This window comes from Carassius carassius, chromosome 9, assembly GCF_963082965.1.
Source record: "Carassius carassius chromosome 9, fCarCar2.1, whole genome shotgun sequence".
Taxonomy (NCBI): Eukaryota; Metazoa; Chordata; class Actinopteri; order Cypriniformes; family Cyprinidae; genus Carassius; species Carassius carassius.
The window spans coordinates 26,319,489-26,344,102 of record NC_081763.1 but is presented as its reverse complement, the minus strand read 5'-3'; the positions used below and the strand labels follow the sequence as shown (position 1 = coordinate 26,344,102).

The following is a 24,614-nucleotide window of genomic DNA, read 5'->3' as shown; positions in this document are numbered from 1 at the left end:
ATTTCCTACATTACTTGTTTTGTTCGTTTTTTTCTTGTTGTTGTTGTTTTGACATTGCATTTAGATGTGTATTTCTATTTTCCCTGCCCTTTTTAATTATTTCATATATATATATATATATATATATATATATATATATATATATATATATATATATATATATATATATATATATATATATATATATATATATATATATGACGTAGGGATTTACGATTAGAGCACTCGTAGATCTACGAAGATTTTCAAGTACTACTTAAGTTATGATGGTTTGGGGATACGCAAGTCTAAGCTGATTCATGTGATCTTTTTAATATCAATTTAAGATTTTGAGAAGTGCAGCCCTGGTCAATGCTTTCTATGAATAAATGGAAGCAATCAACATTAAAGTGCTTTTAACATTATTTTATTGATCTTATTTTATAAGAGTTAGATCTTTGTGTGAACAGCTCCTGCAATCTTCTGCAATACAGCTGGTGTTCATTGGTGATGAGACTCTAGTGGTACTGTCTGCACAGAGCGGAAACGACGACACACAGAAACTTCTGCCAAGCCTCCTGGACGTCAGCATTGAAGCCAGAGGGGCCGAACTTCATGGCAGCGCACACGGTGATGCAGTCAGCTAAAAGCTGTAAAACATGAGATCCATTTGGTGGGTGTTTTTCGATCAAGTTGATTTAACATAATATGAGTACAACCGTTTTCTATATTTACAACACGCAAATATTAGTTTTATTAGCTCAAACCTACCCTGAAGTTGTCGGGATCCACATGCAGTTTCTCAGAGTGCATCACACTGAGTGGCGCATAGGTGGCCTTGATGTTATCCATGTTCTTGATGGCTCTCTCCAGACCTCCCATCACAGTCCTGCCGTGAGCTGCCACCTTGGGGTTACCCATGATCGCAGCGGGGCTTGACAGGTTCCCAAAGGAGGCGAAATATCTCTGAGTCCAGGGATACACGATCAGACACCTTAAATATGCAGAATCATTAAGAACAGCATTAAATAAACTGCGCAGCTGACATCATCTAACACGAAGAATGTGTCTATTAAAGAATGTGATGCAATGATACCTGGCCAGGGCCTGAGGTCCGAGTTCATCGGGATTGAGCTTTCCCCACAGGCCAATGATGGCACTTCGCTCAGCATCTGTCCACTCAACCATGTCTACGTTTCAAGGTGTCCTTAGGTACTTGCTTAAGTCCAGTAAGAATCACTAGTAGAAATTCAGAAACCGGAGTTTAATTTATTGACTTGATGTGTCTCCGCCCAATAAAAGATGCAAAGTCTAATTGGATAATTTCTCTGAGCAGATGACGCACATGTCTGGACATCACTGATCGGACCCCGTCCAAAAATGTTGTTTTGTGAGATGTCTTAACTCCTTAACTGTCACATAGGCGTCACATAGTGCACCATCCAAAATTTTATTTAAATAATTAATGAACAAAAATATTTTGTAACATGGTTTTGATGTACCATTTCCATGGCAATGCAATGTCTGATTTTAAAATGGGTTTCAAAGGATACATTTTTTGACATTTAAAATTTTCAATTGATATATAATTTCTTATGATTTCTTAAGTATGATAGTGAAAAATGCAACTAAGAATACTTTCTGTGAGAAAAGCCAGAACTCCTGTAATGATGCAGATTTTTTAGGTGCGCTCTTATCATAAATTAATATATTACTTTTCCTACATAATTTTTTAACAAACAAAAAAGTTGGCTATTTAGGAGTCTTATACCTTGCCAACGGTATATCGTTTGTCATGATTAGATTATGATTTAATTGTAAAATAGTGTAGTAACCAGGCGTCCCACAGAGGAGACTGGGGACAGTTAATTAAACATGAACAGGTTTTTTTTTCTGCCAAATTTTACTGATCAAATTTGCACCACGCTTATAACCACTATGTCACCATGAACAAACGTTCATAACAATAAAATGTAGTCTTTTCAGTGAAATAGCAAAATAGCAAAGCACCGTTACAAAAAGTTATTTTGATTATAATGCATGCCAGATGAATGCAATTATGTTACAAGCATTTTTCAACTGATGATGAATAATTTTATTAGACACATCATCCTTTCCAAGAGTTGCACCATAATTTTTCAACGTTTTGGGGAAAAATAATAATAATTGGGTTCATTTCATTATGATGTTAATTTTGATTCATAAGTTTTAAATGATGATTAAGAGAAAATAAAATATCAAATATCTTGATTTGCATAGCGCGTGTAGGGTGTGAATAGAAAATCCTTATCTTAATTAAAAGAGAGGCACAAAATTGGCATGTTTTTGATTGGACACCACAGGTTGGGATCAGCAGTAATGCGTTTGAGGGGTGTGGTTTGGACGTAGTTCATGGGTGTGACCTTCTTTAGTTTTATATAAAAAGTGGGACAAAATCCCGTTTTAGCCAACAGCTTTTTCTGAAGACAACCTACCTTGAGAAAAAGAAGACGCAGCAATGAGTCTCTCTGATAAGGACAAATCAATTGTGAAGGGCTTGTGGGCTAAGATTAGCCCCAGGGCCGATGAAATCGGCGCTGAAGCCTTCGGCAGGTAATACTGGAATAGGCTAATGTCTTCCTATTTGGGTTAAGATTACTTATTGACAGGTCTATAGAAACTTCCTCGGTAACTTTGCTAAATAACATAAAAATGTAATGTTTTCATTTATTCAATTACATTAAAGTAGCCTATAATGTTTAGATCATCGGAATTATTATTGTTATCATTTCGTTTCAGAATGCTGACCGTCTACCCTCAGACCAAGACCTACTTCTCCCACTGGGCTGACCTGAGCCCTGGAGGTGCTCAAGTGAAGAAGCACGGCAAGGTTATCATGGGTGCAGTCGGCGATGCCGTTTCAAAAATAGACGACCTTGTGGGAGGTCTGATGGCCCTGAGCGAACTTCATGCTTTCAAGCTGCGTGTTGACCCGGCCAACTTCAAGGTAAACCATGACAAAACAATGTATCATACATAAGTTTACTCATAATGGGCATTGTAGTATGGTAATGTGTTTCTGTTTCTTCCTTTTCTAGATCCTTGCACACAATGTCATTGTGGTCATCGGCATGCTCTTCCCTGGAGACTTCACCCCAGAGGTTCATATGTCAGTTGACAAGTTTTTCCAGAACTTGGCCCTGGCTCTTGCTGAGAAGTACCGCTAAACATCTAGTGGGCATTCATACGCTACACTGTGCGGCACCCCTAAGCAACTCAAGTGTGATGTCTGAATAACATTTCTCAATAAAAGGCACAGAATTAAACGAGTCATGTCTTATTTGTATCAATAGGCTATATTTGAATCGGTCATATGTGTTTTCTAACCCTTTTTTCGTGGTAAAGTGAAAGCCTATAGGCTAGCCTACTTTATTCTCACTGAGCTATCCTTAAAATTATAAATATTTTACCAACTGTTTTTAATTTTTGATTCAAAATTAACTTAGGCTACTTTCACATATACCCTGAACTCTCGGTTCATTAACATTTTATAATAGATGTTATCGGTTCCAAAAACGGAACCGACCTGGAGTAAATTCAGACAACTCAAACTACGGTTACCTTTATGGATTTAGCAGAAGCTTTTTTCCCAAAGTGACTTAGCCTACAAAAGGGGAACAAAGGCTGACGTTCTCAACAGAACACCGTATCCAGGTGTCACCATTGAAACAGACGCTCAGAGGAAGCACCATACTTTACCTGTTGTTAAGGGCTATTTACATTCTTGTGCATATGGCCACCTGGGCGATTGTTCAGTCGTTTATAATCTTATCACAGCAGGCACTGAACGTCTAAATAATGCAAGATTGACTTTGGACATCACATCGTGCATATATTGCATTTTGGTTGTAAATGAAAATCGGGTTGACGTCAGTATTTGACGTCCGTTTGACGTTGAATTAACGTTGGATTTTGGATAGGCTACACAACATAAACAGCAAAACATCAACGTCAGCTGACTTGGTTATTTGGAATCAATATTTAACATTGATATTAGACGTTGAATTTACATTGACCTGACCTGACGTCGCAACCGAAATCTTATTGTGTGCATGCTGGGATCAATGAATACGTATTTTTATTACTGTGGACAAAATGATGTTGTTTATCTGATAAAGTACCCTAATACAAAGAAAGATTGGTTAAACTAAAACATCAGTCTGCTTTCAAATATAATTTGCCTGTATATATATTTAAACGTTTTGCTTCCACATTTATTGCTTCCATTTGTGTTGTGTGTAGGCTACTGAACTAAACTGGTCTCACATCACAAATGAATCTAATCTGAAGAACGTATATGCTTTTTTTTATTATAATAGAGGGAACCAGGGGTTTTCAAGTTCAGAAATCATATCAGAATGAAAACAGCATAACAGTGGTCCAAAATACAAATCATGACAGGAGACAAGATTTGAACTATTGTGGGTTTTTAAAATAGCATATACATAGCCTAATTCATCATATAACACGGTTCATGATCGGTCTTGATTATTAGTATAAAAACAACAAATTTAAATTCAATACAATATCTGCTGTGTCCGAGGGTGTTTAGAGGCCACATAGTCCAACGCTATCTCACGAACAATTCGTAGCCTACGAATTTGTACGACCTCACATACGATTTGTCTAAACCCGATTGAGAAATAAGATTTTGACAGGATTCTTAAAAAATGTTTAGCGTCAAAAATATGAAAAATTCTTTACTGTCTCTTGTTTTCGAAAGCAATTTTAAAAAGCTGAGAAAGGTGTACTTTAAAATACGTACAAATAATTATTTTTTTGCTAAATACTTAAGACTTTTAATAGGGTTTTTATTATTATTTATTTTTATTTTTTTGGCGTATGCCTATTATCTGCAAATTACTGAATTTAAGTACAATTTCAAAGTAGCCTACTTTTTACCACGAAAAAAAAAACCTTCATTATCTAAATTGTAACTTGTGAATTGACACTAATTATTTGGCATGTCTTATGTATGATGGACCAGGGATGAGTTTAAACTATTTGAAATGAGCTTCTGGCGTGAAATCACTATCACAAACTTCAGCTTCTCGTGACAGCAGAACTTCAGCCTCTGTGAACAAATATAATGAATTTACAACATATATTGCTTGTTTTTAGATTTCCGTTAGTCCCAAACCCAACGGAGCCAATGTTTGTGTCCGGACAGAAACTGTGCGAAAACACTAGACTCATAATAAGTCTATTAAAATATTTAAAAAGTGTCTGTCAACCTATAATGTCTCTGCAGTCTTCAGTTAGTGTGCTGGTGGAAACTAGTGCGTTCAGATATGTTAACCCGGTTTGATGCCCTGCATGGGCTGGGTTTCCTAGTAACGATGGATTTTAGCTCTTAAAAACGCTTGCCGAAATTCCACGTGCGTTTCCACACAAAAATGTAGGCTACTTAACACGAACACGCCAAAACGCGTTCTACGTGCTACTTCTAAAGACTGTTCATTTGTCAAGTTCTGAAATATTACCTTACAGAATCGTATCCTTGAACCTAATAGTCTTCACCTGATGATTAGAAAAAAAAGAAAAATAAAACCTTTCTAAAAGATGAAATTCATGTTCTTCTGAAGGAAATAGAGCAAAACAAATGTCATTTTCAGCAGATTTAAAGGACACCATACAAAACGGAAAAACAAAACATATGGGAGGACTTTGCCACAGATTTAACTGCAACCAGGGGTGTTAAGAGACCAGGGAAGGAGGTCTGCATAAAGTGGCAGGACTTTGTAAGCCTGGCAAAAAGGAAGAGGGCACTGCAGAGTATAACAATTTAAAATAAACAAAAACAGGTAATTAGACCAATGACTCTCCCCTTCTTGCAGCAGAGGAAGAAAAGGTCCTGTCAATAGGCTACTTCAGATGGCATTTGTGGTGGTATTGACCATCATGGATGAGTAGGGATGCTTCAGCCTGAGCTGAAGTCAGGTCCTACATGCTCAGAGGAACTATTTAATAACTACAGTTTCACCTGCCATCTCCCAACACTAACCATCTCCTAGCCCTCCAAACAAACCTCTCAGGCCTCACCCCACAGCCACAACACCTCAGTTTGAGAAGGTCTGTGATTGTAGTCAGGATTGTAGTTAGTGCAGCTGGAGAGATGTCTTGAAAGACATTAGACAATGTCTTTAAGAGGCCAATAAGAGGAACAACAATCTTCAACAGCAGCTCATTGACTTCAAAAAGGCCAAGCTGACTTTGGAGACTTACACTGAATTGACACTGAGTTTCTGAATTGAATGACTAATGGTTGATGGATATTTTTAAACATAAAAAATATGTTTAGATATTATTAATATATAAAGTGTATATATTAAGGGTGATAGTAGCACAAATGTACTTCATCCAGCCAATATATTTCTACAGGTACAGACAAAACTATAAAATCACACTGAATACAATAAAGTTGAAAATGCAATCTAGTTGTCCTGCAGGTGACCTCAGAACTCTGTCTTCTTGCTATGCACGAGGGCTATCAGGGCTTTACGATTACTCCAGAGAGCACTCGTAGATCTACGATGATTTTCAAATGCTTAAGTTACGATGCTTTTGGAAACAGACCGTTGTACTAAGATCAGTCACATGAACGTTTTCACGACGTTCTTAGGCTTTCGATGATTTTGAGAAACGCAGCCCTAGCTGTGCATTTGTTATTGCCATCATGCAATATGCTATAGACCTCTTCAGCAGATGTAAACTTATTAATCAGTTATTAGGAATTATAGGCTAAGATTTCTTTCCTGCATAGCCTACATCTGTGATACGAAGGCTTCAAAGTGTGACATTTTCTTTGTGAATATGATAGGCTACATCAGGTCAGATAATGTCGTTCGTTGTCCGCTCAACAATCATTCTGAATGGCGATATTGTGACTGTGTCCGAGTGAACAAAATAGTAGCCTATTCATTTGAAACGGTGTATAAGACCTAGATTGGGGGTATTGAGAAATAATGTTACCGAAAGGATTCGCATTTTACAGACGCAGTAGCCCTCTAGCGACACTGAGTGGATTTCTTTCGCGTCTTAACCCTCACTAATATCTAATAGCTAAGTTTGTGGTATTATCATATAGGCCTTTTTGTATTAACATAAGACTAACAGTGACATGAATATATAATAATAAAAAATGGGTTATAAGTCTATTACAAATGTAGCTAATGCGTATATTTATATATTAAAATATGGTTAATTTTTAGATTTCATTTTTTTCATTTCCCTGAATATAGGCTATCTTTTATATCAAATAAAATGTGTTAGAGAGCGAGAGAGAGAGAGAGAGAGAGAGAGAGAGACAGAGAGAGTGAGATTGGCGTCCCCTGCTGGTTACATTTAGATCTGTTTTGTTCTGGTCTGTTTAATTTCAGATTTGTTATAAGTATATCTTAATACACGTGGACAGCAGGGGTCGCTAAAAGACTTCAGTTTGTGATGCAAGACTTAAATATTATAAACGTTAATATTAGACTGCCTAGAGGTTATCAGAATATAATCTGTTGCCAGATTTGGTCATGAAAAACGTTATACGCACGTTCCAAAATGTATATATATTATATATATTTATATTATTTATTTATAATAATGTATATTATTATAATATAATATTATTTATAATTATGTACATATTTTGATTCAGGAAACTGTCATATCAAATAGGCTACAAAAGTCACTAGGCTATGTTTGATTTCGTAAATAGGCCTATCCTGTAGCCTGCAACTCTCATGTGGGAGACCATCAATTACGAGCAATTATTTGTCTGTTAAACACGTCAAGAGAAAACGGAGAAGAGAGAGAAAATTAGAAAAAATGTTTCTCTTGTCAGATACTAAATTCAGTGTCTCTGTTCAGAATTTCATATGTGGCCTATAAAGTATGTATTAATATGTATATTATCTGTCATATGTATTTATTATTTAGCCTATGTCCATCATATATAATCTATATCCGATGACAATAATGTTCTTTAAGAAAAATATTGCCATATTAAATAAAATAATAAAAAATTAATCTCTGCAAAATAGATAGAATTAACTCTTTGCGGAAAGCCTATTAGAATAGAAAAGTAGGCTATGATATGCATCTCTTGGGTGGACCTGGTTGAACCAACCCACAAACTTGTAACCCAATACCCTGCCAAGGGGTGGGGTGATGAAGGGCATTTAAAAGTACCGCAATGAGACTCTCTCTCTTCACAGCACTCTTTAGCATCTGTTAAAGGCAGTCAGTCTGAACATCTAAAGTCAGAAACATGGTTGTGTGGACAGAATTTGAGAGGACCACCATCCAGGACATCTTCTCCAAGATGGACTACGAAGTCGTTGGTCAACAATCTCTGGCAAGGTATTGAGTCTTGGCATTAACTTGAAGCGGGCAACTAGTTTACAAACAGCGCTCTGATAAAATGCTCTTTCTCTTCGTTCTGGTTTGTAGATGTCTGGTCGTTTACCCCTGGACCCAGAGGTACTTTGGCAATTTTGGAAACCTGTACAATGCCGCTGCCATCATGGGAAACCCCATGGTTGCTGCACACGGTAAAGTCGTGCTCCATGGCCTGGACAAAGCCGTGAAGAACATGGACGACATCAAAGCCGCCTATGCTGAACTAAGTGTGCTGCACTCCGAGAAGCTCCATGTAGATCCTGACAACTTCAGGGTAAGTTAATAAGTTAATAAGTCTTGATCTGACCTAAGTGTTCATCCATCCTCTGTCTGTCTATATGACACTGTCCTTGTGTCCTCCCACAGCTTCTGGGTGACTGCTTAACCATTGTTGTTGCTGCTCAACTCGGCGCTGCATTCACACCTGAGGTCCAGGCCGCTTTTCAGAAGTTCCTCGCCGTCGTGATCTCCTCTCTTCGAAGACAGTACCACTAGAAACAAAACCTGCTTTGACTGTTACACAGAGGATCTTCTGATGTTTAAACAAAAGAATGTGTTCTTCTGAGTTGAAGCAAATAAATGTTTCAGTATTCAATATGCAGTCTATCCTGTGTTCTTTAATATTCGCATGAATTCAGACAATTTGTGTCTTAGGGTTTGCTTCTGCTGCAGGCAGCTTTTGAAGCCTTTGGTATAAACTGTTTCTAACTGATCATCTTTTATAAAATAGGCAAAAGTTTGTGTATAACCTAATCTGATTACCTCTATTATTGGAGATAATCAAAATAACTTTAATAAGGACAGAAAGCATAGGCCTATTCCATGTCTTATTCAAATGACCCAACGAGTATAACCAATACACAATTATTGTACTTGATTTAAGGAATAGTCCGTTAAACAAACAAACAAATAAGACATTTCTCAGTGTAACTGAAAGAATAGAATGCACTAAAGAACACTTTAGTATTATACATAGGTTATATCGAGTCAAAGTTTATTTATAAAGCACTTATTTAGAAATGTGTTTACCAGTACAAGCATGAATAAGGCAATATGACAAATAGAATAACAAAGTTAAAAATATTATGAAATATTATAGAATAATGTCAAATAAAATAGCAGCTCTCACACAGCTAGACTTAAAAACAGTAACTGTTGGCTCGTTTGGGCCTTTCTAACATGTAAAGGGAAATTATTCCAAAGTTTGGGCCCACCACTGCAAACTGCAAAGGTATGTATTATGTATTATTATAATATAGGCCTATTAAATATATATGCAACTAAAGATTAGTGTAATATATACTATATACTATTTTAATCCCTTTATTAATGTATATGTAAACAAAAGTAATAATTACACACTGAACGTTGAAAAATAACTTTAAAAAAGTTTTACAGAGCGAGAAAAGGCTGCTTTGTTAGATTTCAAAGGTTCATAAATGGAGCCAAGTGCAGGAAATTAAATATAGTAATTTACTCAATTAAAAGATCAATCATTACAAACATCTGAGCGAAAGTAACCGTTTCAACATTTATTTAACTAGGCTTCTTCATTTATAATTTAAAGTATGGAATAGTAAAAAAGACAAACAACTTTTTTTTTCTTGAGGAAAGAAGTAAAATTTTCTACTAGTAATATTATATTTGTAATAAGTGGGAATATTCATAAGTGGCATATTTTTGCACACTGAAGGACTTAAATTACAACAATTGGAAAACCCTCCAAAATTAATGCAATTAGACTATTTAGCAGACTAATGAAGTTCAATTACTGAAGTGTATTCAAATAATTTAGCAATATGCTTGTTTATTGAAAAGGTTTTTATTTTATTTTAAAGTTGATTTATTTATTTTCTTATTTGTTTGTGTGGTTGGTAATATCATGTTTGATTAGTCAACACTATAAAACAACTTTGCTTTCATGTTCATTGACTGGTAGTTCTTCAGAATAAATGAAACATCTGCAATATTTGTGTTTGATTTGAGACTGTATCTAGTCTCTCACCATTCTCAACACTGACTGGTGTGTGACAAAAACATGCACCAAAGACGCTAGCTAATGTTTTTCATAATCATTTATTGCATCATAAGACAGAATGTTTATACAGGCATTCATCTGGTTTGACGCGGACCTACTCGAAGACACTCAACATGCGCTTATCTGTACTTCTCGGACAGAGCCAGAGCCAAAGCACAGAGGAACTTGTCCATAGCAACATGGGCCTCTGGGGTGAAGTCGGTGGGGAACATAATGGCCAGAACCACGAGGATGTTGTGGGACAGAATCTATGGAAAAACAAAAGAAAGTGTTACCGCGACTAGGAGACTATGACAGAATCGGAGTTGACTAAAGGTGAATTTACTTGCGCTTACCTTGAAATTGGCGGGGTCCACACGCAGCTGGAAAGCATGAAGCTCGCTGAGGTTCAGGAGTCCAGAGGAAAGGTCATCGATTTTACTGACAGCCTCAGCGACGCCGCCCATCACAGTCTTCCCGTGCTTCCTCACTGGGGCAGAGCTGGGGCTCAGGTCCTTCCAGTGAGAGAAATAGGTTTTGGTCTGGGGGTAGACCACCAACATCCTACACAGACACAGCGAATTTAATTGCAGATATATATGCCCGAAGAAAACATTGTGCGTATACACGCCATTAATAACCTTACCTAGAAAGAGCATCCTGACCAATGTCATCAGCCTTTCCCGAGATTTTGGCCCAAAGGTCTTTGACGGCAGCTTTGTCTTTGGCAGAGAGACTCATCGTGGAAGGAGGACTTTGCAGCAAACTTCTGTAGGTTTCTGACAAGAGGACTGACGGTTTTATACTGCCTTCAGGAAGATACACCCAAGACCCTCCTCTCACCCCCGAAGATGACTTATCAGACTGTGGAAGACTGCCAGAATATTACACTCTTTTTCTCATGACATAGTTTTTCCTTTTCTTTCCACTTTATTGATTTAATAAGCAATTAATTAAATTGAAATTAATTAATGTAGCTAATAATAACTATAACTCGAATGAATACGGCGATACTCCGTTAGACTTGTTTGAGTTACTGAAACAGCTTTCCACACAACAAGAAATTAAAAATATAATATAGGTCTAGTGTACAACTGGAACCGAGGGACAGCTGAAACACATCAAATAACTTGCCTGTAGCCTACATCACAATCGAGTGATGACTTTTGCTCCACACGTGCATGGTAGCACGATTCTCTAATCCAAAGATATGGAACAATGTCTAATTTTAGGGATGCAGTTTTGACTTCACCGCCTCTCTTTAACATGAAATATTTGCTTGTTGTATTATGAGTAACACGGAGCTTTGATGCGTGTGATCTCTCCTCAAAGAATGTTTCATAACATGGTATTCTTCTGTGTTTTCGTGTAAATTAGAGAATTGAGCGGGATGGTCAGCGGGGACAGGGGTACAGATGAAACGAGCCAACACATAATTGAATAATATAAGCTAAGTAACTAATGAGCTGATTTTTATGTCTTTAATGTAAAACTATTGACAATAGACTGACAATAGTCTATTGTTCAACGTTTTAGAAATTAACTATTCCTATATATGTGAACTATTCATATATGTGAACTATTCATATGTGAACCATTAATCAATTGTTCGGTTATTCACTGATGATCTCTTGGCTTTTTAAATATGCTTTAATGGGAACTTATTAAGTTGTATAAAAGTGATAAAGTACAGTAATAAAATGAAGGGCTGAAATGAAATATATATATATATATTTTTTTTTTTGTCGAAAAATAAAACATTTTACATTTGAAATAATTTAGGTTACCTTAAAGCATTAAACATGAGTGTTTAAATTGTATGGGAACTGTAAAAAAGTATTTATGAACTAACTGTAGAAAATATAAATTATTTATTGTTATTCATAATTTGTTTAGTTAGTAGACAACTGAAAGGAACACCACATGAAGAAAATGCATAGTTTTGAGTCTTATGCAGAACATGGTTTGATAATTATGGAACAAACAGTTCAACAAAATTAAAATGTTCAGAATTCCCTATTTATAAAAGCATTATATCATATGCAATCTATGTAATCGGATTATCAGATATAATTGTTCTTTAGAAATGCTGACACATTAAAATAATTTAAAAAACAGTTAGACTCATTGGTATTTCTTTTTAATCTAAAATATTGTAATAATTAACTGTTTCAGTTTAATCTTTGCAGCTAGAATAAAAAAAGTTGGCTATGATATGCATCTCTTGGGTGGACCTGGTTGAACCAACCCACAAACTCGTCACCAAGGGGTGGGGTGATGAAGGGCATTTAAAAGTACCGCAATGAGACTCTCTCTCTTCACAGCACTCTTTAGCATCTGTTAAAGGCAGTCAGTCTGAACATCTAAAGTCAGAAACATGGTTGTGTGGACAGAATTTGAGAGGACCACCATCCAGGACATCTTCTCCAAGATGGACTACGAAGTCGTTGGTCAACAATCTCTGGCAAGGTATTGAGTCTTGGCATTAACTTGAAGCGGGCAACTAGTTTACAAACAGCGCTCTGATAAAATGCTCTTTCTCTTCGTTCTGGTTTGTAGATGTCTGGTCGTTTACCCCTGGACCCAGAGGTACTTTGGCAATTTTGGAAACCTGTACAATGCCGCTGCCATCATGGGAAACCCCATGGTTGCTGCACACGGTAAAGTCGTGCTCCATGGCCTGGACAAAGCCGTGAAGAACATGGACGACATCAAAGCCGCCTATGCTGAACTAAGTGTGCTGCACTCCGAGAAGCTCCATGTAGATCCTGACAACTTCAGGGTAAGTTAATAAGTTAATAAGTCTTGATCTGACCTAAGTGTTCATCCATCCTCTGTCTGTCTATATGACACTGTCCTTGTGTCCTCCCACAGCTTCTGGGTGACTGCTTAACCATCGTTGTTGCTGCTCAACTCGGCGCTGCATTCACACCTGAGGTCCAGGCCGCTTTTCAGAAGTTCCTCGCCGTCGTGATCTCCTCTCTTCGAAGACAGTACCACTAGAAACAAAACCTGCTTTGACTGTTACACAGAGGATCTTCTGATGTTTAAACAAAAGAATGTGTTCTTCTGAGTTGAAGCAAATAAATGTTTCAGTATTCAATATGCAGTCTATCCTGTGTTCTTTAATATTCGCATGAATTCAGACAATTTGTGTCTTAGGGTTTGCTTCTGCTGCAGGCAGCTTTTGAAGCCTTTGGTATAAACTGTTTCTAACTGATCATCTTTTATAAAATAGGCAAAAGTTCGTGTATAACCTAATCTGATTACCTCTATTATTGGAGATAATCAAAATAACTTTAATAAGGACAGAAAGCATAGGCCTATTCCATGTCTTATTCAAATGACCCAACGAGTATAACCAATACACAATTATTGTACTTGATTTAAGGAATAGTCCGTTAAACAAACAAACAAATAAGACATTTCTCAGTGTAACTGAAAGAATAGAATGCACTAAAGAACACTTTAGTATTATACATAGGTTATATCGAGTCAAAGTTTATTTATAAAGCACTTATTTAGAAATGTGTTTACCAGTACAAGCATGAATAAGGCAATATGACAAATAGAATAACAAAGTTAAAAATATTATGAAATATTATAGAATAATGTCAAATAAAATAGCAGCTCTCACACAGCTAGACTTAAAAACAGTAACTGTTGGCTCGTTTGGGCCTTTCTAACATGTAAAGGGAAATTATTCCAAAGTTTGGGCCCACCACTGCAAACTGCAAAGGTATGTATTATGTATTATTATAATATAGGCCTATTAAATATATATGCAACTAAAGATTAGTGTAATATATACTAAATACTATTTTAATCCCTTTATTAATGTATATGTAAACAAAAGTAATAATTACACACTGAACGTTGAAAAATAACTTTAAAAAAGTTTTACAGAGCGAGAAAAGGCTGCTTTGTTAGATTTCAAAGGTTCATAAATGGAGCCAAGTGCAGGAAATTAAATATAGTAATTTACTCAATTAAAAGATCAATCATTACAAACATCTGAGCGAAAGTAACCGTTTCAACATTTATTTAACAAGGCTTCTTCATTTATAATTTAAAGTATGGAATAGTAAAAAAGACAAACAACTTTTTTTTTTCTTGAGGAAAAAAGTACAATTTTCTACTAGTAATATTATATTTGTAATAAGTGGGAATATTCATAAGTGGCATATTTTTGCACACTGAAGGACTTAAATTACAACAATTGGAAAACCCTCCAAAATTAATGCAATTAGACTATTTAGCAGACTAATGAAGTTCAATTACTGAAGTGTATTCAAATAATTTAGCAATATGCTTGTTTATTGAAAAGGTTTTTATTTTATTTTAAAGTTGATTTATTTATTTTCTTATTTGTTTGTGTGGTTGGTAATATCATGTTTGATTAGTCAACACTATAAAACAACTTTGCTTTCATGTTCATTGACTGGTAGTTCTTCAGAATAAATGAAACATCTGCAATATTTGTGTTTGATTTGAGACTGTATCTAGTCTCTCACCATTCTCAACACTGACTGGTGTGTGACAAAAACATGCACCAAAGACGCTAGCTAATGTTTTTCATAATCATTTATTGCATCATAAGACAGAATGTTTATACAGGCATTCATCTGGTCTGACGCGGACCTAGTCGAAGACACTCAACATGCGTTTATCTGTACTTCTCGGACAGAGCCAGAGCCAAAGCACAGAGGAACTTGTCCATAGCAACATGGGCCTCTGGGGTGAAGTCGGTGGGGAACATAATGGCCAGAACCACGAGGATGTTGTGGGACAGAATCTATGGAAAAACAAAAGAAAGTGTTACCGCGACTAGGAGACTATGACAGAATCGGAGTTGACTAAAGGTGAATTTACTTGCGCTTACCTTGAAATTGGCGGGGTCCACACGCAGCTGGAAAGCATGAAGCTCGCTGAGGTTCAGGAGTCCAGAGGAAAGGTCATCGATTTTACTGACAGCCTCAGCGACGCCGCCCATCACAGTCTTCCCGTGCTTCCTCACTGGGGCAGAGCTGGGGCTCAGGTCCTTCCAGTGAGAGAAATAGGTTTTGGTCTGGGGGTAGACCACCAACATCCTACACAGACACAGCGAGTTGAATTGCAGATATATATGCCCGAAGAAAACATTGTGCATATACACGCCATTAATAACCTTACCTAGAAAGAGCATCCTGACCAATGTCATCAGCCTTTCCCGAGATTTTGGCCCAAAGGTCTTTGACGGCAGCTTTGTCTTTGGCAGAGAGACTCATCGTGGAAGGAGGACTTTGCAGCAAACTTCTGTAGGTTTCTGACAAGAGGACTGACGGTTTTATACTGCCTTCAGGAAGATACACCCAAGACCCTCCTCTCACCCCCGAAGATGACTTATCAGACTGTGGAAGACTGCCAGAATATTACACTCTTTTTCTCATGACATAGTTTTTCCTTTTCTATCCACTTTATTTAATAAATTAGCAATTAATTAAATTGAAATTAATTAATGTAGCTAATAATAACTATAACTCGAATGAATACGGCGATACTCCGTTAGACTTGTTTGAGTTACTGAAACAGCTTTCCACACATCAAGCAATTAAAAATATAATATAGGTCTAGTGTACAACTGGAACCGAGGGACAGCTGAAACACATCAAATAACTTGCCTGTAGCCTACATCACAATCGAGTGATGACTTTTGCTCCACACGTGCATGGTAGCACGATTCTCTAATCCAAAGATATGGAACAATGTCTAATTTTAGGGATGCAGTTTTGACTTCACCGCCTCTCTTTAACATGAAATATTTGCTTGTTGTATTATGAGTAACACGGACCTTTGATGCGTGTGATCTCTCCTCAAAGAATGTTTCATAACATGGTATTCTTCTGTGTTTTCGTGTAAATTAGAGAATTGAGCGGGATGGTCAGCGGGGACAGGGGTACAGATGAAACGAGCCAACACATAATTGAATAATATAAGCTAAGTAACTAATGAGCTGATTTTTATGTCTTTAATGTAAAACTATTGACAATAGACTGACAATAGTCTATTGTTCAACGTTTTAGAAATTAACTATTCCTATATATGTGAACTATTCATATATGTGAACTATTCATATGTGAACCATTAATCAATTGTTTGGTTATTCACTGATGAATCTAAAATATTGTAAGAATTAACTGTTTCAGTTTAATCTTTGCAGCTAGAATAAAAAAAGTTGGCTATGATATGCATCTCTTGGGTGGACCTGGTTGAACCAACCCACAAACTCGTCACCAAGGGGTGGGGTGATGAAGGGCATTTAAAAGTACCGCAATGAGACTCTCTCTCTTCACAGCACTCTTTAGCATCTGTTAAAGGCAGTCAGTCTGAACATCTAAAGTCAGAAACATGGTTGTGTGGACAGAATTTGAGAGGACCACCATCCAGGACATCTTCTCCAAGATGGACTACGAAGTCGTTGGTCAACAATCTCTGGCAAGGTATTGAGTCTTGGCATTAACTTGAAGCGGGCAACTAGTTTACAAACAGCGCTCTGATAAAATGCTCTTTCTCTTCGTTCTGGTTTGTAGATGTCTGGTCGTTTACCCCTGGACCCAGAGGTACTTTGGCAATTTTGGAAACCTGTACAATGCCGCTGCCATCATGGGAAACCCCATGGTTGCTGCACACGGTAAAGTCGTGCTCCATGGCCTGGACAAAGCCGTGAAGAACATGGATGAAATCAAAGCCGCCTATGCTGAACTAAGTGTGCTGCACTCCGAGAAGCTCCATGTAGATCCTGACAACTTCAGGGTAAGTTAATAAGTTAATAAGTCTTGATCTGACCTAAGTGTTCATCCATCCTCTGTCTGTCTATATGACACTGTCCTTGTGTCCTCCCACAGCTTCTGGGTGACTGCTTAACCATTGTTGTTGCTGCTCAACTCGGCGCTGCATTCACACCTGAGGTCCAGGCCGCTTTTCAGAAGTTCCTCGCCGTCGTGATCTCCTCTCTTCGAAGACAGTACCACTAGAAACAAAACCTGCTTTGACTGTTACACAGAGGATCATCTGATGTTTAAACAAAAGAATGTGTTCTTCTGAGTTGAAGCAAATAAACGTGTCAGTATTCAATATGCAGTCTATCCTGTGTTCTTTAATATTCACATGAATTCACATATTGTTCATTCATATATTTTTATTCATTATGTGAAAGAATGTGCCATTTCAAACAAAAAATCATTTACAAATAGAAATAGCTGTATATATATATATATATATATATATATATATATATATTTATTTATTTATATATATATATACAACCCGAATTCCGGAAAAGTTGGGACGTTTTTTAAATTTTAATAAAATGAAAACTAAAGGAATTTCAAATCACATGAGCCAATATTTTATTCACAATAGAACATAGATAACGTAGCAAATGTTTAAACTGAGAAATTTTACACTTTTATCCACTTAATTAGCTCATTTAAAATGTAATGCCTGCTACAGGTCTCAAAAAAGTTGGCACGGGGGCAACAAATGGCTAAAAAAGCAAGCAGTTTTGAAAAGATTCAGCTGGGAGAACATCTAGTGATTAATTAAGTTAATTGATATCAGGTCTGTAACATGATTAGCTATAAAAGCTTTGTCTTAGAGAAGCAGAGTCTCTCAGAAGTAAAGATGGGCAGAGGCTCTCCAATCTGTGAAAGACTGCGTAAAAAAATTGTGGAAAACTTTAAAAACAATGTTCCTCAACGTCAAATTGCAAAGGCTTTGCAAATCTCATCATCTACAGTGCATAACATCATCAAAAGATTCAGAGAAACTGGAGAAATCTCTGTGCGTAAGGGACAAGGCCGGAGACCTTTATTGGATGCCCGTGGTCTTCGGGCTCTCAGACGACACTGCATCACTCATCGGCATGATTGTGTCAATGACATTACTAAATGGGCCCAGGAATACTTTCAGAAACCACTGTCGGTAAACACAATCCGCCGTGCCATCAGCAGATGCCAGCTAAAGCTATATCATGCAAAAAGGAAGCCATATGTGAACATGGTCCAGAAGCGCCGTCGTGTCCTGTGGGCCAAGGCTCATTTAAAATGGACTATTTCAAAGTGGAATAGTGTTTTATGGTCAGACGAGTCCAAATTTGACATTCTTGTTGGAAATCACGGACGCCGTGTCCTCCGAGCTAAAGAGGAAGGAGACCTTCCAGCATGTTATCAGCGTTCAGTTCAAAAGCAAGCATCTCTGATGGTATGGGGGTGCATAAGTGCATACGGTATGGGCAGCTTGCATGTTTTGGAAGGCTCTGTGAATGCTGAAAGGTATATAAAGGTTTTAGAGCAACATATGCTTCCCTCCAAACAACGTCTATTTCAGGGAAGGCCTTGTTTATTTCAGCAGGACAATGCAAAACCACATACTGCAGCTATAACAACAGCATGGCTTCGTCGTAGAAGAGTCCGGGTGCTAACCTGGCCTGCCTGCAGTCCAGATCTTTCACCTATAGAGAACATTTGGCGCATCATTAAACGAAAAATACGTCAAAGACGACCACGAACTCTTCAGCAGCTGGAAATCTATATAAGGCAAGGATGGGACCAAATTCCAACAGCAAAACTCCAGCAACTCATAGCCTCAATGCCCAGACGTCTTCAAACTGTTTTGAAAAGAAAAGGAGATGCTACACCATGGTAAACATGCCCCGTCCCAACTATTTTGAGACCTGTAGCAGAAATCAAAATAGAAATGAGCTCATTTTGTGCATAAAATTGTAAACTTTCTCAGTTTAAACATTTGCTATGTTATCTATGTTCTATTGTGAATAAAATATTGGCTCATGTGATTTGAAAGTCTTTTAGTTTTCATTTTATTAAAATTTAAAAAACGTCCCAACTTTTCCGGAATTCAGGTTGTATAAGGAGGATACCTTTTCAGAGAGGTAACAGAGTTTGATGGTTCTACAGTTATTTTCGCCAAAACAGATACAAACTTTTGCACAAATACACAAGACAAACATTGGTTGTTCCAATTGTTCAAGAATAATTTGCATAAATAATGGTAACATATTTGAAGTTGAAATCTTCTGCTACTGAAAAACACAACCAAATATAATTTACATGTTCTTGCGGAGTTCACTGATGTTATTTTAACAATGAGTGTTATGATTGTAAGTGTTGATTCAAGGGTACTTCTAGGCTTGAATTGTCTTATATATAAAATAATAAACAACAAACATAAAAATGAATAAAATAAAACGAAGGAATTAATAAATTATTAACTGAACAAACAAACAAACAACAAATAAAAAAGTATACACACACACACACACACACACACACACACACACACACACACACACACATATATATATATATATATATATATATATATATATATATATATATATATATATATATATAGAATTTTAATATATATAATATTACAAAATGTGTTTATAACACATAATTATGATAACAAATAATATATAATAATATATAATTATTTGAGTTTCTAGGTGTAAACAATTTAAGATAATGCAGCAAAGAACACTTTGAGAGATTTGACCCCCTTATAGTTTACATAGGCTACTGGACGCTGAAAAACAACTTATAATAGAAAGCTTTTTACAAAAAAATTTACTCAGCGAGAAACTTATATATTTATAAGAATTCAGAAGTTCATAACTGAAGCCAAATGGTTCAAATTAAATTTAATCAATAAAATTTATTGAACTGAAAGCAGAGTAGGGGAGAGTGGGGAGGGGAGACTATGAAGAGAAGAAACACAAGGGAGGAGTTCCCTTAAAAAACATTTATCCCTTCATTCTAATTCTAATTGCTGTTGTTGTTTTTTTTTTTCTCTGTTTAGTCTGGTTTGGGGGGGGGGTTACAACATTGGTGTTAAACATATTGTTTCAGAAATGCAAACAATTAAAGACTGAAATTTTAATTTGGTTGGTTTTAAGTTGTTTACATTGGCTTTAAGAAAAGAAATAATACTGTTTGAAAAAGGAAATTTGATTTTTAAATTAGTTTTTAAAAGATTGTCGTTTGTGAATATTAAATTCAGCGACAACTTTTTATGACTTGCAAAAACATGCACCAAAAACGCTTAGTCAATGATTTTCATAATCATTTATTGCATCATATAAAGACAATGTTTATACAGGCATTCATCTGGTTTGACGCGGACCTACTCGAAGACACTCAACATGCGCTTATCTGTACTTCTCGGACAGAGCCAGAGCCAAAGCACAGAGGAACTTGTCCATAGCAACATGGGCCTCTGGGGTGAAGTCGGTGGGGAACATAATGGCCAGAACCACGAGGATGTTGTGGGACAGAATCTATGGAAAAACAAAAGAAAGTGTTACCGCGACTAGGAGACTATGACAGAATCGGAGTTGACTAAAGGGGAATTTACTTGCGCTTACCTTGAAATTGGCGGGGTCCACACGCAGCTGGAAAGCATGAAGCTCGCTGAGGTTCAGGAGTCCAGAGGAAAGGTCATCGATTTTACTGACAGCCTCAGCGACGCCGCCCATCACAGTCTTCCCATGCTTCCTCACTGGGGCAGAGCTGGGGCTCAGGTCCTTCCAGTGAGAGAAATAGGTTTTGGTCTGGGGGTAGACCACCAACATCCTACACAGACACAGCGAGTTGAATTGCAGATATATATGCACGAAGAAAACATTGTGCGTATACACGCCATTAATAACCTTACCTAGAAAGAGCATCCTGACCAATGTCATCAGCCTTTCCCGAGATTTTGGCCCAAAGGTCTTTGACGGCAGCTTTGTCTTTGGCAGAGAGACTCATCGTGGAAGGAGGACTTTGCAGCAAACTTCTGTAGGTTTCTGACAAGAGGACTGACGGTTTTATACTGCCTTCAGGAAGATACACCCAAGACCCTCCTCTCACCCCCGAAGATGACTTATCAGACTGAGGAAGATTGCCAGAATATTACACTCTTTTTCATGACATACTTCCTTTTTTCCTTTTTTTAAATCCACATATTCTAATTAATTAGCAATTAATTAAACGGAAGTCGATTCATTTAATAATGTCATTATAACATTTATGAATACCATGAGGGGATAAATTTAGTTTTACTTTTTGTTTTAATTTTGGAGGTTACTGCAAAACTACAGAATACTTCAACTTATAATGAGCGACATTAACATTTTGTTTTGAATCTCTTAATTTTGTTCTTTTCTTTTTCATGTACTTTTGTGAAATATGAATTACTTTATTTTTGGTAAATTACACATTGTATAATTCTTGCCACGCCTCGCTGAGAAAATGTGTGCTATCTTGGAAATGGCCTGTTATCAAGAGACGGTCTTGACTGTGGGCCGCCTCACATAAGTGTAGATAATTATAGATCGCACAGTTCAGTCGCTGTTTAAAATATTGTTTTTGGTAAGACATTTGGAATCTAAAAGTAAAAACTTAAAAATCAATAGCTCTCAGAAAAGTATAAAACTGAGAGTTTACGATCCATTGTTTAAGATTTGTTGAAAATATATGAAAATAATATATGTAGCCTACTCTCGTTTGTACAATATCGATTCTCATTTGACGATCTATTACTCAAATAAATCTGCTTTATTAGAACGTAATTTTTTTTATAGTATATATGTGAAATTCTGATCATCTAATTTTCTCCTCAAAGCTCCTCTGTGATTGCGTGACCAATATTTCGGCTTCCCAGCTCGGTCGTGCCTTCACTCTGGACATTCAAGCAGCACGGTTGAAGTTTCTGGCAGTAGGCTCTGCACTTGGAAAACAATACCATTAACTTCACAGAAATATGTATAGTGCATCTTCCAATTAATAAATCCAAAACAACTCTGATCAGTGTTGTTCTGTCATTGATGTCTGCATTGCATGCAATTTTGTTGTCCTCATTCTTAGATGTCTGTTCACATTATTAACTATAGGGATCTGAATTTGAAATGAACTCTTTGTGTTTGGAAGCCTACCTTAAAAGGGAAATAGTTTACTTGGAGTACCTTTTAGCGACGACTTTCTGGTTTCAGCACTGGACAGCGCCAACCGCATATTTTAAACACCTAAACAGATTGACCATGTTTATATAAATCAGACTCAATCATTAAACACAATTTTTAGAACGAAAAGCAAACAGGCTCTGGTGTTTCATGCATATCTCAAATAAAATAGAAAAAATAAAATGTCATTAATATGCTGCGTTCGTATATAAAATCACGAGTAAGTAAATAAATAAATAAAAACCTGCTGTTCGGAGGATATATGGTGACAGAAGTCAGTGCTGTTGCTGAGAGTTGCTATGTCAGGCATTATGAATGGTTAACCAAATAAGATAAAACTTGAATCTCTTACAGTCTTGGCACAGTAGCCTCTATGTCTAATTTCCCCCACCCTTCCTGAACACTAAATTGGCAACAAGAAGCTGATAAGGTCTCGACTCAAAAGTTACACGTAATGTGTTTATTTATTGTTTGTGAGTACTTCATTGTGTGTACTGTATTGCAGACATTTGTAATACCCCACCATAAACAATTAATAACTGTTTATTTGCTATTTAAAGAACAAATCAGAGCATTGTTGAACACTGTATGCAGGGTAAGGTAGTTTACCGACAGTTAAAAAGCAATAATAAGACTTAAAACACATATAGGTCTATGTATTATTCAAACTCTACAGATAGAACAATGACAGAGAGCCATCCAAGGCCTACATTAAGAAGTACATTCATTAATTCCTACTCGTGTAACAAAGAAACAAACAAATACATTAATATTAAAGGTGCATGTGTCATTATACAAGATACACAATATTCTACTTTTGAGCGTTAAAACACGTCAAAAACAGAATATCAGTGTTTTGTCATGAAAATAAATAGGCTACTCAAATAAATAATAACTATATGTTGATTTCGTAAGCGAATGGAAAAACATCTCACACGTTTAAGTCAAAACTAAATGATTGGACACTGACCAAATGTGAGGGGAAACATGCTATAATTTGTAGATTGCAGTGATAGTATGCTTTCAGCATGCATTTGTGAAGGGATTGGTTCAATAAAATAAAATATAATAATAATAATAATAATAATAAAAAGGGTTTACTGATCAGGCAGTATTGTGGACTAGCGTATTATCAAAACACAACTAACTTCTGTATCAGTAACGTTTGTTTAAGAAATGCGATGAATATTGTACATATATGCTATATACGTCAGTATATGGAAATGTTTTAATGAAATGCTTGTAAAGGTAATGAATAGTTTAATTAAGTCCATTCTATCAATGATGTGTTCTTAGCTCTGAGGTTTGCAGTTTCCCTGCGAGCGCGAGCCGGGCTCCGGCACAAGGGTGGAAACGGGTTAACAGACTGCTTGATTACACTTCAATTACTTTTAAATTTAACATTTAGTTTAATTCTAAAATTTCTGTTAAATTAGCTTAAATGTAAGCAATATTATATTAAAACAGTAATCGAAATAAAATAAGTTAGCATACGGTTGTGGAGTATTTCACAAAGGTTTAGAGGAAATAAGTTCATATGAGACCTTGGACCACAAAACCAGTCATAAGGGTCAGTTAAAAAAAAGATATTTGTACACCATCTCAAAAAGGAAATCAAAATATAAAAAAATGCCTTTAAAGTTCTTAGTAATGCATATTACTAATCAAAAAATACATTTTGATATATTTACAGTAGGCAATTTACAAAATATCTTGAAGGAATATGATCTTAATATCCTAATGATCTTTGGCACAAAAGAAAATTCAATAATTTTGACCCATTTTTGATTGTTTTTTTTTTGGCTACTACTACAAATATAGCCTACTCCAGCGACTTAAGGTCCAGGGTCACATTACTCATAAATATAGGCTTATGAATGTGAAATATTCAGGTCTATTTATTTGTGAGTTAAGTGTACCAACCCCATATCAGATCCATGGCGCAAAAAGAGACAAAGGATATAGCTTGATTTCAAACATTTTATTTTATTATGTTCATCCTCATTAAGGTGAAAACAAAGATGAATAGGCCCACAGGGTCGACTTTAGCGGTACTTCTCAGACAGGGCCAGGCTGACCTGAGCCAGGAACTTGTCCACAGAAACATGTACCTCAGGAGTGAAGTCTTCAGGAAACATCATTGAGAGCACAACGAGAAGGTTGTGATTGATGATCTGAAAAAAAAAA

General features: G+C 36.4%; 9 protein-coding genes across 9 annotated transcripts in view; 4 read left to right on the top strand and 5 right to left on the bottom strand.

Annotated features, from left to right (window-relative positions):
* The window catches only part of LOC132149435 (hemoglobin subunit alpha-1-like), an 86,215-nt gene that overhangs the window by 61,057 nt on the left and 544 nt on the right, over window positions 1-24,614 (bottom strand). The window contains exon 3 of the mRNA XM_059558678.1: window positions 24,457-24,601. Coding sequence (XP_059414661.1) covers window positions 24,473-24,601 — 129 coding nt within the window. The 3' untranslated portion in view covers window positions 24,457-24,472. The remainder of the gene's footprint in view (window positions 1-24,456; window positions 24,602-24,614) is intronic.
* Window positions 391-1,233, bottom strand: LOC132149436 (hemoglobin subunit beta-like). The gene is made up of 3 exons (XM_059558679.1): window positions 1,076-1,233; window positions 751-973; window positions 391-629 (listed from the first exon to the last, which is right to left on the bottom strand). Exons 1-3 carry the CDS (start codon window positions 1,165-1,167, stop codon window positions 498-500), a joined length of 447 nt encoding a protein of 148 aa, XP_059414662.1. The 5' UTR covers window positions 1,168-1,233; the 3' UTR covers window positions 391-497.
* On the top strand, window positions 2,412-3,284 carry LOC132149440 (hemoglobin subunit alpha). The gene is made up of 3 exons (XM_059558684.1): window positions 2,412-2,571; window positions 2,758-2,965; window positions 3,057-3,284. The coding sequence occupies exons 1-3, from the start codon at window positions 2,477-2,479 to the stop codon at window positions 3,183-3,185; spliced, it is 432 nt and encodes a 143-aa protein (XP_059414667.1). The 5' UTR covers window positions 2,412-2,476; the 3' UTR covers window positions 3,186-3,284.
* Window positions 8,206-9,011, top strand: LOC132149438 (hemoglobin subunit beta-like). Its single transcript, XM_059558682.1, has 3 exons — window positions 8,206-8,370; window positions 8,461-8,683; window positions 8,776-9,011. Exons 1-3 carry the CDS (start codon window positions 8,279-8,281, stop codon window positions 8,902-8,904), a joined length of 444 nt encoding a protein of 147 aa, XP_059414665.1. The 5' UTR covers window positions 8,206-8,278; the 3' UTR covers window positions 8,905-9,011.
* On the bottom strand, window positions 10,467-11,229 carry LOC132149441 (hemoglobin embryonic subunit alpha-like). The gene is made up of 3 exons (XM_059558685.1): window positions 11,073-11,229; window positions 10,783-10,990; window positions 10,467-10,695 (listed from the first exon to the last, which is right to left on the bottom strand). Exons 1-3 carry the CDS (start codon window positions 11,165-11,167, stop codon window positions 10,567-10,569), a joined length of 432 nt encoding a protein of 143 aa, XP_059414668.1. The 5' UTR covers window positions 11,168-11,229; the 3' UTR covers window positions 10,467-10,566.
* Window positions 12,734-13,541, top strand: LOC132149437 (hemoglobin subunit beta-like). The gene is made up of 3 exons (XM_059558680.1): window positions 12,734-12,895; window positions 12,986-13,208; window positions 13,301-13,541. The coding sequence occupies exons 1-3, from the start codon at window positions 12,804-12,806 to the stop codon at window positions 13,427-13,429; spliced, it is 444 nt and encodes a 147-aa protein (XP_059414663.1). The 5' UTR covers window positions 12,734-12,803; the 3' UTR covers window positions 13,430-13,541.
* On the bottom strand, window positions 14,993-15,755 carry LOC132149442 (hemoglobin embryonic subunit alpha-like). The gene is made up of 3 exons (XM_059558686.1): window positions 15,599-15,755; window positions 15,309-15,516; window positions 14,993-15,221 (listed from the first exon to the last, which is right to left on the bottom strand). The coding sequence occupies exons 1-3, from the start codon at window positions 15,691-15,693 to the stop codon at window positions 15,093-15,095; spliced, it is 432 nt and encodes a 143-aa protein (XP_059414669.1). The 5' UTR covers window positions 15,694-15,755; the 3' UTR covers window positions 14,993-15,092.
* LOC132149439 (hemoglobin subunit beta-like) lies at window positions 16,740-17,547 on the top strand. Its single transcript, XM_059558683.1, has 3 exons — window positions 16,740-16,905; window positions 16,996-17,218; window positions 17,311-17,547. Exons 1-3 carry the CDS (start codon window positions 16,814-16,816, stop codon window positions 17,437-17,439), a joined length of 444 nt encoding a protein of 147 aa, XP_059414666.1. The 5' UTR covers window positions 16,740-16,813; the 3' UTR covers window positions 17,440-17,547.
* On the bottom strand, window positions 20,532-21,296 carry LOC132149443 (hemoglobin embryonic subunit alpha-like). The gene is made up of 3 exons (XM_059558687.1): window positions 21,140-21,296; window positions 20,850-21,057; window positions 20,532-20,762 (listed from the first exon to the last, which is right to left on the bottom strand). Exons 1-3 carry the CDS (start codon window positions 21,232-21,234, stop codon window positions 20,634-20,636), a joined length of 432 nt encoding a protein of 143 aa, XP_059414670.1. The 5' UTR covers window positions 21,235-21,296; the 3' UTR covers window positions 20,532-20,633.

Excerpts from the sequence above, each read along its gene's own strand:
- LOC132149438 (XM_059558682.1), top strand. The coding sequence starts at position 8,279 with ATGGTTGTGTGGACAGAATTTGAGAGGACCACCATCCAGGACATCTTC. Across the intron at positions 8,371-8,460 it reads GGTCAACAATCTCTGGCAAG|ATGTCTGGTCGTTTACCCCT; the intron begins GTATTGAGTCTT and ends TCTGGTTTGTAG. Across the intron at positions 8,684-8,775 it reads TAGATCCTGACAACTTCAGG|CTTCTGGGTGACTGCTTAAC; the intron begins GTAAGTTAATAA and ends GTCCTCCCACAG.
- LOC132149437 (XM_059558680.1), top strand. The coding sequence starts at position 12,804 with ATGGTTGTGTGGACAGAATTTGAGAGGACCACCATCCAGGACATCTTC. Across the intron at positions 12,896-12,985 it reads GGTCAACAATCTCTGGCAAG|ATGTCTGGTCGTTTACCCCT; the intron begins GTATTGAGTCTT and ends TCTGGTTTGTAG. Across the intron at positions 13,209-13,300 it reads TAGATCCTGACAACTTCAGG|CTTCTGGGTGACTGCTTAAC; the intron begins GTAAGTTAATAA and ends GTCCTCCCACAG.
- LOC132149440 (XM_059558684.1), top strand. The coding sequence starts at position 2,477 with ATGAGTCTCTCTGATAAGGACAAATCAATTGTGAAGGGCTTGTGGGCT. Across the intron at positions 2,572-2,757 it reads GGCGCTGAAGCCTTCGGCAG|AATGCTGACCGTCTACCCTC; the intron begins GTAATACTGGAA and ends ATTTCGTTTCAG. Across the intron at positions 2,966-3,056 it reads TTGACCCGGCCAACTTCAAG|ATCCTTGCACACAATGTCAT; the intron begins GTAAACCATGAC and ends TTCCTTTTCTAG.
- LOC132149443 (XM_059558687.1), bottom strand. The coding sequence starts at position 21,234 with ATGAGTCTCTCTGCCAAAGACAAAGCTGCCGTCAAAGACCTTTGGGCC. Across the intron at positions 21,058-21,139 it reads GGTCAGGATGCTCTTTCTAG|GATGTTGGTGGTCTACCCCC; the intron begins GTAAGGTTATTA and ends GTGTCTGTGTAG. Across the intron at positions 20,763-20,849 it reads TGGACCCCGCCAATTTCAAG|ATTCTGTCCCACAACATCCT; the intron begins GTAAGCGCAAGT and ends GTTTTTCCATAG.
- LOC132149436 (XM_059558679.1), bottom strand. The coding sequence starts at position 1,167 with ATGGTTGAGTGGACAGATGCTGAGCGAAGTGCCATCATTGGCCTGTGG. Across the intron at positions 974-1,075 it reads GGACCTCAGGCCCTGGCCAG|GTGTCTGATCGTGTATCCCT; the intron begins GTATCATTGCAT and ends TGCATATTTAAG. Across the intron at positions 630-750 it reads TGGATCCCGACAACTTCAGG|CTTTTAGCTGACTGCATCAC; the intron begins GTAGGTTTGAGC and ends CATGTTTTACAG.
- LOC132149441 (XM_059558685.1), bottom strand. The coding sequence starts at position 11,167 with ATGAGTCTCTCTGCCAAAGACAAAGCTGCCGTCAAAGACCTTTGGGCC. Across the intron at positions 10,991-11,072 it reads GGTCAGGATGCTCTTTCTAG|GATGTTGGTGGTCTACCCCC; the intron begins GTAAGGTTATTA and ends GTGTCTGTGTAG. Across the intron at positions 10,696-10,782 it reads TGGACCCCGCCAATTTCAAG|ATTCTGTCCCACAACATCCT; the intron begins GTAAGCGCAAGT and ends GTTTTTCCATAG.
- LOC132149442 (XM_059558686.1), bottom strand. The coding sequence starts at position 15,693 with ATGAGTCTCTCTGCCAAAGACAAAGCTGCCGTCAAAGACCTTTGGGCC. Across the intron at positions 15,517-15,598 it reads GGTCAGGATGCTCTTTCTAG|GATGTTGGTGGTCTACCCCC; the intron begins GTAAGGTTATTA and ends GTGTCTGTGTAG. Across the intron at positions 15,222-15,308 it reads TGGACCCCGCCAATTTCAAG|ATTCTGTCCCACAACATCCT; the intron begins GTAAGCGCAAGT and ends GTTTTTCCATAG.
- LOC132149439 (XM_059558683.1), top strand. The coding sequence starts at position 16,814 with ATGGTTGTGTGGACAGAATTTGAGAGGACCACCATCCAGGACATCTTC. Across the intron at positions 16,906-16,995 it reads GGTCAACAATCTCTGGCAAG|ATGTCTGGTCGTTTACCCCT; the intron begins GTATTGAGTCTT and ends TCTGGTTTGTAG. Across the intron at positions 17,219-17,310 it reads TAGATCCTGACAACTTCAGG|CTTCTGGGTGACTGCTTAAC; the intron begins GTAAGTTAATAA and ends GTCCTCCCACAG.